At 56.6% G+C, this 10,290-nt stretch overlaps 1 protein-coding gene across 1 annotated transcript in view; it reads left to right on the top strand.

Annotated features, from left to right (window-relative positions):
* The first annotated feature begins 1,131 nt into the window (after positions 1 to 1,131).
* Positions 1,132 to 10,290, top strand: part of SETD2 (SET domain containing 2, histone lysine methyltransferase) — a 71,802-nt gene continuing 62,643 nt past the window's right edge. The window contains exon 1 of the mRNA XM_054059204.1: positions 1,132 to 1,273. Within this exon, the coding sequence (XP_053915179.1) occupies positions 1,236 to 1,273 (38 nt within the window). The 5' untranslated portion in view covers positions 1,132 to 1,235. The remainder of the gene's footprint in view (positions 1,274 to 10,290) is intronic.

Raw genomic sequence — 10,290 nt, 5'->3', positions numbered from 1 at the left:
GCTTCGAGGATGGTGGACGAGGTTTGAGTGCTGTGGGAGTGGCCTGAAGGGCGGTGGGTGTGGCTTTGAGAACAGTGGGCGTGGTTTCAAGGGCATTGGGTGTGACTCTGCTCGCGGTGGGCGTGGCTTTAAGTGCAGTGGGCGTGGCTCTGTGGGCAGTGGATGTGTCTTGGCCGATGCTGAGCGTCGCTATGATCGACAACCTTGTGTATGTGATTCTGTGTGTGTGACATGGTCGTGGCCTGGAGGGGTGGTGGGTGTGGCTTTGCCCCTGTGGGCGTGGTCTGGTGGGTGGTGTGCTTTACCCTTAGCTGGCAGGGCTGTGGGAGTGGCTTTGAGAGGTGTGGGCGTGGCCACATGGGGCCCTGAGCTGCATGGACTGGGCTTTGATGATTGTGGGCGTGGCTTTAAACCAGTGGGTGTGGCCTATCATGGCGGTAGGTGTGGCCTGGTGGGGCAGTGGACACTTCTTTGCTGACGATGGGCGTGGCCTGGCAGGCGATGGGCGGATTTTGGCTGGCGATGGGCGTGGCTTCACCCGCAGTGACCACAGCCTGAGGGCAGGGGCGTGGCCTCGCTGCTGGTGGCCTGGCAGGTGGTGGGCGGTTTGTGGCTGGCGATGGGAGTCGCTTCACCCGCAGTGAGCAGAGCCTGCGGGCGGTGGGCGTGGCTTCTCTGCTGGCGGGCGTGGCCCGGCAGGCGGTGGGCGTGGCCTGTTGGTCGGGGCCTGACGAGCGGCGGGCTTGTCTTTCGCACGCGGTGGGCGTGTCCTGTCAGGCGGTGGGCGTGGCCTGTTGGGGCTTGGCGAGCGGCGGGCTTGCCTTTCGCACGCGGTGGGTGTGGCTCTGTGGAACGGCCATACGGGGCTTTGAACCTCGTGGGCGTGGCCTAGAGGGCGGTGGGCGTGGCCTGTTGGCCGGGGCCTGGCGGTCGGTCGTCTTGTCTGTCTCGCGCGGTGGGCGTGGCTCGGCCATACGGGGCTTTGAACCGCGTGGGCGTGGCTTCGAGCGCGGTGGGCGTGGCCCGGCGGGTGAGGCGGCGGGTCCGGGGCGGGTCCGTTCGGGGCGGGGGCGGGTCCGGGCAGGCGCGTGGCGGGTCGGTGACGCGCGGGGCGGGCGGGGGGCGGTCCCGGGGCGGGGCCCGGGCCGGCAGGCGATGGCGGGGCCCCGGCGGCGGGCGCTGAGGCGCGGGGCCGCCCGCGGGCCCTGAGAGCCGAGCCCCGCGCTGCCCCGGCCATGGGCGACTTCTACGACCCCGAGCACCCGACCCCGGAGTGAGTGCGGGGGGGACGGGGCGGGCGGGGAGCCCTGCGGGGAGAGGGGCCCGACGGGACTGGAGAGGCCTCCGCGAGGCCTCCGCTGCCTTCCCCGCTCCCCTCCTGTCCTTCTCCCCTCTCCTTCCCTCTCTCCCCTCTCTTTCCCCCTCTCCCCTCTCCTTCCCCCTCTCCTTCCCCCTCTCCACTCTCCTTCCCCCTCTCCCCTCTCCTTCCCCCTCTCCCCCTCTCTTTCCTCCTCCTTTCCTTCCTCCTCTTTCCCCTTCCTTCTCCCTCTCCCCCTTCTCTCTCCTCCTTCTCCCCTTCGACACTCTCTCCCTCCATCCTGCTCTTCCCTCTCCCCTCTTTCCTCCTCCTTCTTCCCATTCTCCCTCCTTCCCCCTCTTCTCCCTCTCCATCTCCTTCTTCCCCCTCTCCCTCCTCCTCTTCCTCCTTCCCCCTCAGTCCTTCTCTCCTTCTCCCCCTCGTCCCTCTCTCCCTCTTTCTTCCTCTCTCCATCTTCCCTCTCTCCATCTTCCTTCTCTCCATCTTCCCTCTCTCCTTCTTCCCTCTCTCCTTCTTCCCTCTCTCCTTCTTCCCTCTCTCCTTCTTCCCTCTCTCCTTCTTCTCCTTCTTTACTTCCCCCTCGTCTTTCCTCCTTCCCCCTCGTCTTTCCTCCTTCCCCCTCGTCTTCCCTCCGTCCCCCTCGTCTTCCCTCCGTCCCCCTCGTCTTCCCTCCGTCCCCCTCGTCTTCCCTCCGTCCCCCTCGTCTTCCCTCCGTCTTCCCTCGGTCTTCCCTCGGTCCCCCTCGTCTTCCCTCCTTTTCCCCCCAGAAATCCCATTTCTTCCCCCTCATCCCCTGTTTCTCCCACCTTTGAATCACATTTCCCCCCCTCAAACCCTGTCTCCCCTCTTCCATCCCATTTCCCCCCTTCAATCCTATTCCCCCTCAGGATCACGTTCCCTCCTCCAATCCCATTCCAGCTCTTAGATCCTGTTTCCCCTCCCCAAATCCCATTCTCCCTCTGAATCCTGGTTTCCCCTTTCAAATCCCCTTCCCTGTCTTGGTTCCCATCTCCCCCCTCAAATCCTGTTTACCCCCTCAAATCCCCTTCCTCCTCTGGATCCTATTTCCCTCCCTAAAATCCTTTTCCCTCTTGGATCCCGTTTTATTCCCCTTGTCAGATCCCGTTTTATTCCCCTTCCAATCCCGTTTCCCCCTCTTGGATCCCATTTTACCCCCCTCCAATCCTATTTCCCCCACTTGGATCCCATTTAATGCCCCTCCAATCCTATTTCCCCCTCTTGGATCCCATTTAACCCCCCTCCAATCCTATTTCCCCCTCTTGGATCCCATTTAACCCCCCTCCAATCCCATTTCCCCCTCTTGGATCCCATTTCCCCCCCCAATTTCTATTCCAGCTCTTGGTTCCCTTTTCCTCCCCTCAAATCCCGTTTCCCTCCTCAGATCTCATTCCACCTCTTCACTCCCATCTCCCCCTCTCAAATCCCATTCCAACTCTTGGATCCTGTTTCCCCCCTCCCCGGACCCCCTTTTGCCCCCCAAACCCCGTTTCCCCACCCTCCGACCCCGTTCCCCCCACTCTCGGACCCCGTTTCCCCCCCTTCCAACCCCGCTTCCTCCCCCCGCCTGTACGCCGTTTCCCCCTCTTGGATTCCATTTCCCCTCCCCCTTACAACCCCGTTTCCTCCCCCTTCCAACCCCATTTTCCCCCCTCCAACCCCGTTTCCCCCCTCCAATCCCTTTCCCCCCCCCGTTTCCCCCTCTCCAACCCCATTTCCCCCCTCCAATCTCCTTTCCCTCCCCTTCCCCCCTGACCGCATTTCCCCAACCGTTTCCTCCCTTCCAATTCCGCTTCCCCCCCCGTCCGACCCCGTTTCCCCCCCAAGCCCTTTCCCCCCCTCTCTGACCCCCTTTCCCCCCCCTCCGACCCCGTTTTCCCCCCTCTCCAACCCCCTTTCCCCCCCTCCTACCCCCTTTCCCCCCCTCCTTCCCCATATCCTCCCTTCCAATCCCATCCCACCTCTTCTCTCCTGTCTCCCCCCCCCAAACCTCATCCCACCTCTTAGATCCCGTTTCCCCTCGTCAAATCCCGTTCCTCCTCTGGATCCCGTTTCTCCCCCCAACCCCCCCCCTCCCCAAACCCCCCCAATCCCGTCCCTTCCCCCCCAAATCCTCTTCCCATTCCTTTCCCCTCACCCCATTTTCTGACAGGACACCGCCGCCTCTGACCTCCTCTTCCCTTCTCCCCCCCGGGATTTTCCCGGCTCCCCTCAACATCCCGGCACGGGCGCCTCTTTGGCCGCTTCTCGTGAGCGAACGCTACCGCTTACGGTGGGATTTATCCCTCCTTCCTTCCTTCCTTTTCCTTTTTTCTTCCCCCTTTTTAAAGGCTAATTGGATATTTTTTTAGACTGGAAGCAATCGGGGGCTCCGTAAACTTGGCGGCGGCGGCGGCTCCGGGGTGGGAAGGAGGCGGTGGGCGCTCGGCACGTCACCGTGCAACGAGCGGCTCGGAAGCAAAGCTAAAAATGGCGCGGTTTGAGCAAGGACAACAGAGCAAACCTTTTTTCTGAGCCAGAGCCGATGGCTCTGTCCGTACCCACCTGGAGAAATCCGACGGCTTCGGTGGAGCCGAAAGGATCGATTCCTCCCATTGAGGCTTCTCCAATGAGTGAGAGTTTGTAGAATAATAGTTTAGGTTGGAAGGACCTTAAAGATTATCCAATTCCAACCCTTCGGCCATGGGCAGGGACACCTCCCACTGGATCAGGGGGATCCAAGGTCCATCCAACGTGGCCTTCAACACCTCCAGGGATGGCGCAGCCACAGCTTCCCTGGACAACCTATTCCAGTTCCTCACCGCTCTCGTGGTGAAGAAGTTCCTCCTTATGTCCAGTCTAACTCTGCCCCTCTCCAGTTTATCCCCGTTCCGCCTCGTCCCATCCCCACATGCCTTTGGGAACAGCCCCTCCGCAGCTTTCTTGGAGCCTCTTCAGGGACTGGAAGGTCACTCTTAAGGTCTCCTCGGAGCTTTCTCTTCTCCAGGCTGAAGAACCCCAACTCTCTCAGCCTGTCCTCACCTGGAAGGTTCTGAAGCCTCTTCAGATGGAAGAGTTCACTTGGATTTGCGCTTGACGTGGCTCCTGCATCTCTCCTGGGATGGAAGAGCCTAAAGCAAACCCTGTGCTTGGTTTATAGAATCAGAGAATAGTTTGAGTTGGAAGATAAAACCCCATCCAACGTGGCCTTCAACACCTCCAGGGATGGAATTGGGTGTTCTGGTTGACAGCAAGTTAGAATCATGGAACTATGGAATGGTTTGGGTTGGAAAGGACTTTAAAGATCATCCACTTCCAACCCCAGCCATGGGCAGGGACACCTCCTACTGGATTAGGTTGCTCCAAACCTCATCCAACGTGGCCTTCAACACTTCCAAGGATGGGGAAGGCTTTTAGGAGCCTTCTTTCCCTGTTTTGAAGCCTGGGACTTGCGTTTGTTGCTTCGTTAATGGTGTGTCTTATTTGGGACGTGCTCGTCCTGAGGAGACCTTGGAGCATCTTCCAGGACTGAAAGGAGCTCCAGGAAAGGTGGAGAGCGGCTCTTGATCAGTGAGTGCTGGAGTACGATGAGGGGGAGCAGTTTGAAGCTGAAAGAGGGGGGGATTAAGATGAGATCTTAGGAAGAAATGTTCTCCTGGGAGGGTGGGGAAGCCCTGGCCTTGGTTGCTCCATGGAATCTGTGGCTGCCCCATCCCTGGAGGTGTTGAAGGCCACGTTGGATGGGGCTTTGAGGAATTGGAACCATTGGGAGGTGTCCCTACCCATGGAAGAGGGTTGGAATTGGATGATCTTTGAGGTCCCTTCCAACCCAACCCATTCTATGGTTCTATAGCTCCGTCTTCTCCCCGTGGCAGATGTTCCACTGAGACATCCAGAAAAGGATCCACATCCTGGTGGAACCTCCATGTCTGGAGGGCTTCAAACAGCGTGTGGTCGTGGCGCTTGGGGCCATGGTTTAGTGAGCACGGGGTTGAGCTGATGGTTGATCTGGATGACCTTATGAGTTTTTTCTCCCGACCTTAACGATGCCCTGATTCTATTTGCAGTAGCTCGGTGAGGGTTTTCTCTGGAGGTGGGGGTTCCTCAAGGTTCTTCACCTCCTTCTCTGCTCTTGAACGTCCCCGTGGTAGAAACGCCCCGTGCGATGCGTCCCAGGAACTGGTTGAGCATTTCCAAAGCTCAGTGACCCACTGCGGTGGAGGACACTGTTCAAAACCAACCACGGTGGCTGCAGGACAATTGCTGTGGATGGAGATGTTGGCTTTCTCCGTTCTCATTCCCACTTTGTGGGGGGATGAAGAGGATTGCGCGTGGTTTGTTCTTTGGAGGAGGTGATTTTGGAGCTCCAAGCGTTGGAGTTGTGCTGCTTGTGAGGTGTGGGGGCTTGGAGAGCGTTGGGTAGATCTTCAGGCTCAGCCTTGTTTCCCATGGGAATGATTCACCGAATGGTTTGGGTTGGAAGGAATCATCCAGTCCAACCACCACCAGAGGCTTCAACCATGAGATGAGGTTCCTCAAAACCCCATCCAATCTGACTTTGAAGATGATGGAACGTTGTTGGTGCTGTGGTGGAGCTCAGCGCTGACTGCAGGAGGTGGAATACTGAGTTGAGGACCTGATCTACAGGTGACTTGAGTAGATGCCGATGGTCTTTACCAAAGGTTTCCTGTTGGCTTTCACCTGCTCGCTCACTCTCCACGTCCCACGTGGCTGCTCAGGTTCTTGAGAACATCAGCGTCCAGCAAGCCCAGCTCGCCTCGCCCCTTTGGATGCTAAAATTGCGACTGTCCTGAGTCCCTGTAGCTCCTGCCAAGCTGCAAGCGAGGTCTACGTCTTCTCCATGGAGCTGCTCAACGTCGACCTGGACCTACTTGGTGGATGTTTGTATCGTAAGCTGTGAGCGGAAGGAGCTTCATCTCTTTGTGCTCTTCATGGAGCTGTTGTGGTGCAGCTGATGTGGCCAAACCTCAGATGAGTTGGTGCTTCTTGTGATGAGACACCGAGATCGTCTGTGGTGGACAAGTGATGCGTTGGTGGGGTCATCGCGTGAGGAGAGTTGGATTGGGAATCACAAGGAGTTCTTCGACTTGCGTCCACACGTTGCGATGGAAACCAAAGGTGCTGCAGTAGGTTCTGTTGCACGCCCTACGGTTGGAATAACTTCTCTTCTGCTTCTTGGGGACCTCCAGGAAAGCTGGGGAGGGGCTTCTGATCAGGGAGGGCGTGGAGAGGGCGATGGGAACGGTTTGAAGCTGCAAGAGGGGAGATTGAGATGAGATCTTGGGAAGAAATGTTCCTCCGTGAGGGTGGGAAGGCCTTGGAACAGGTTGTGCAGAGAAGTGGTGGCTGCCCCATCCCTGGAGGTGTTGAAGGCCACGTTGGATGGGGCTTTGATCCCCTTGATCCAGTGGGAGGTGTCCCTGCCCGTGACAGGGTGGGGTTGGAACTGGATGATCTTTGAGGTCCCTTCCAACCCAAACCATTCTATGCTTCTTCGGTGCTTCACTGCACGTAGACCACCTCCTCAACTTGAGTCCCACTCCGTTTTGAGGGACGATGATCTCCCCGCCGTCCAGCATCTCCTCAGGCTGGTGGAGCTTGGTGGGGCACGTGGGTGGTTGGGTGGGACCAGGGTTTAGGCCCAACCCGTTTGAAGCCCGCGGTGATTTTGTTGAAGTGCAAAGTGCACCTTCAAACCGTCTAAAACTTCAGGTTTTTGGTTGCGCCTCCGAGTGGGGTTTTCAACATGCGTTGCAGCTGTTGGGACTCGTTGGGACAGCGTTTGGGGCATTTGAGACTTGATGTTTCTTTCGCTTCCTGAATCATAGGGTAGTTTGGGTTGGAAGGGACCTTGAAGATCATCCAGTTCCAACCCCTCTGCCATGGGCACCTCCCACTGGATCAGGGTGATCCAAGGCCCATCCAACGTGGCCTTCAACACCTCCAGGGATGGGGCAGCCACAGTTTTTCTGGGCAACCTCTTCCAGGGCCTCACCACTCCCATGGGGAAGAAATCCCTCCTCATGTCCAGTCTAACTCTGCCCCTCTCCAGTTTATCCCCATTGCCCCTCGTCCCATCCCCACACGCCTTTGGGAACAGCCCCTCTGCAGCTTTCTTGGAGCCTCTTCAGGTACTGGAAGGTCTCTCTAAGGTCTCCTCGGAGCCTTCTCTTCTCCAGGCTGAACAACCCCAACTCTCTCAGCCTGTCCTCGGATGGGAGGTTCTCCAGACCTCGCATCATCTCCATGGTCTCCTCTGGACCCATTCCAACAGCTCCATCTCCTTCTTCTGTTGAGGATTCCCAAACTGGCCCCAATCCTCCAGATGAGGTCCCCCACAATGTCCTTCTCTCTAAATTTCTTCCTAATGTCTCATCTAAATCTCCTTTCAATTTAAAGCCATTCCCCCTTATCCTATCACTCCAGGCCCTTGGAAAAAGTCCCTCTCCAACTTTCCTGGATGCACTTTCAGTCCTGGAAGGTCGCTCTGAGGTCTCCTCGGAATCTTCTCTTCTCCAGGCTGAACAACCCCAACTCTCTCAGCCTGTCCTCGGATGGGAGGTTCTCCATCATCCTTGGAGCCTCCTCTGGACCCGTTCCAACAGCTCCATCTCCTTCTTCTGGTGAGGATTCCAGAACTGGACCCAATCCTCCAGTTGAGGTCTCCAGGAGAGGAGCAGAGGGGCGGAATCCCCTCCGTCCCTGCTGGCCACGCTGCTCTGGATGCAGCCCAGGACACGGTTGGCTCGTGTCGATGAGACCTGCAGGAGGATGAGGCTTTGAGTAGGGGGATGAAGCTTTTGAGGGATGGTGAGGAGACTTGGAGGTGAGGACAAGCCCTGGAAGAAGAGACGTGGATCGGGGCACCAAAAAGTTTGGTGGGGTGGGAAACAAAGTCTTGAGACTCATCTGGGTTCTATTTTCTGCTTTTCTTTAGGGAAGATGGTCAGTGATGTTTGTTCCCTCAACACAAGGCAGAAGCTCCTGGTGATGGCGTTGGGGTGAAACGCCCAATTTTGGGTTCTTGGGTGTGTTCTCATCTCTTGGTGAGAAGGTTATGGAAGAGAAGGGCTCGGTTTGACACCTGCATTCCCTTTTTGATCCTTCTGCTTTATGAAGGACACAATGATGATCCCATGGGTGTAAAATCCAGAGTAGGGAAGGAAGAAAACTGCCTCTGGTTGCCTGAGAGAGCCTGAAGGTTTTCCATCTCATTTTTTAAGCCTGAATGTCTCCAAAAAGTCAATTTCTTTAAAGAAAAATAGTCTTTTCCTGTCTGAATTTGTCTCGGTCGTGGGAGGAGTCCTTCACTTGGTCTCCAAGACAAGTTTCCAGACAAGTTTCTCACTTGGGTTTGTTGTTTTTGACGGGATCTTAGGAGACTTCCCAACTGGACTTGGATTTTCTGAAGGCTTTCAGGAGAACCCAATTAAATGAGGTCGTTTCTCTCCAGGTTTGGTACCTCCAGGAAGGAGATGTGGACACCGTGCGGTGCTACTTCTTCTGCTCTTCTCCTGCTCCACCCACAGCGTAGTTTTGGTACCGTTGCCTTTTGTACCTCAAAGCGTGAGGTTTGTAGGTTGGATCTTAGAGGAGTTGTCTTCAAGGGCTGGAGCACCTCCCATCCGAGGACGGGCTGAGAGAGTTGGGGTTGTTCAGGAGAAGAGAAGGCTCTGAGGAGACCTTAGAGCAGCTGCCAGTCTGGAAAGGATCTCCAGGAAAGCTGAGGAAGGGCTTTTGATCATGGAGGGCAGGGACAGGGCGAGGGAAAGCTGAAAGAGGGGACATTGAGATGAGATCTTAGGGAGAAATGTTCTCCTGTGAGGGTGAGGAGGTCCTGGACCAGGTTGCCCAGAGCAGTGGTGGTTGCTCCATCCCTGGAGGTGTTGAAGGCCACGTTGGATGGGGCTTGGATCACCCTGATCCAGTGGGAGGTGTCCCTGCCCATGGCAGGGGGTGGAACTGGATGAACTTTGAGGTCCTTTCCAACCCAAACCATTCCATAGTTCCATGATTTTAACTTGCTGTCAAACGGAACACCCAAATCCCATCCCTGGAGGTGTTGAAGGCCACATTGGATGGGGCTTGGATCACCCTGAGCCAGTGGGAGGTGTCTCTGCCCATGGCAGAGGGGCAGAACTGGATGAGCTTTAGGGTCCCTTCCAACCCAAACCATTCCATAGTTCCATGATTTTAATTTGCCTTCAACCAGAACACCCAAATCCCATCCCTGGAGGTGTTGAAGACCACGTTGGATGGGGCTTGGATCACCCTCATCCAGTGGGAAGTGTCCCTGCCCATGGCAGGGGGGTGGAACTGGATGAGCTTTGAGGTCCTTTCCAGCTCAAACCATTCCATAGTTCCATGATTTTAATTTGCCTTCAACCAGAACACCCAAATCCCATCCCTGGAGGTGTTGAAGGCCACGTTGGATGGGGCTTGGATCACCCTGATCCAGTGGGAGGTGTCCCTGCCCATGGCAGAAGATTAAACTCCTATAATCGTCGAAGAAATAAATACGTTAAGGATTTGCTATTAAAGCTGCGATTCATTCTTGGCCGGAACGTTGCAGAACATCTACGGCACCGAGAAGACAAAGGGTTTGGAGTTGAAGGTTCCACCCTACGAAGGCTGAATTTAGGGATGTTTGGGTGTTGGGAAGTGTCTTCTCGTGAAGGTTGGAGTGAGTTATGGGGTGAAGATGGGGTGTTGTTGGTAGCCTGAGAGATGGTGGATGGTCATAGACTCATGGGATGGGTTTGGGTGGGAGGGGGGACCTCAAAGCCCACCTTGTTCCACCTCCTCCCATGAGCAGGGACACCTCCCACTGGATCAGGTTGCACAAAGCCTCCTCCAACGTGGCCTCCAACACCTCCAGCCACAAGTGGGCAGCCACCACTTATCTGAGCGACCTTGGCCGGGGCTTCACCAACCTCAGAGTGAAGAATTCCTTC

This window comes from Cuculus canorus, chromosome 2 (assembly GCF_017976375.1).
Source record: "Cuculus canorus isolate bCucCan1 chromosome 2, bCucCan1.pri, whole genome shotgun sequence".
Lineage (NCBI taxonomy): Eukaryota > Metazoa > Chordata > Aves > Cuculiformes > Cuculidae > Cuculus > Cuculus canorus.
This window is presented reverse-complemented; position numbering and strand designations above follow the sequence as displayed.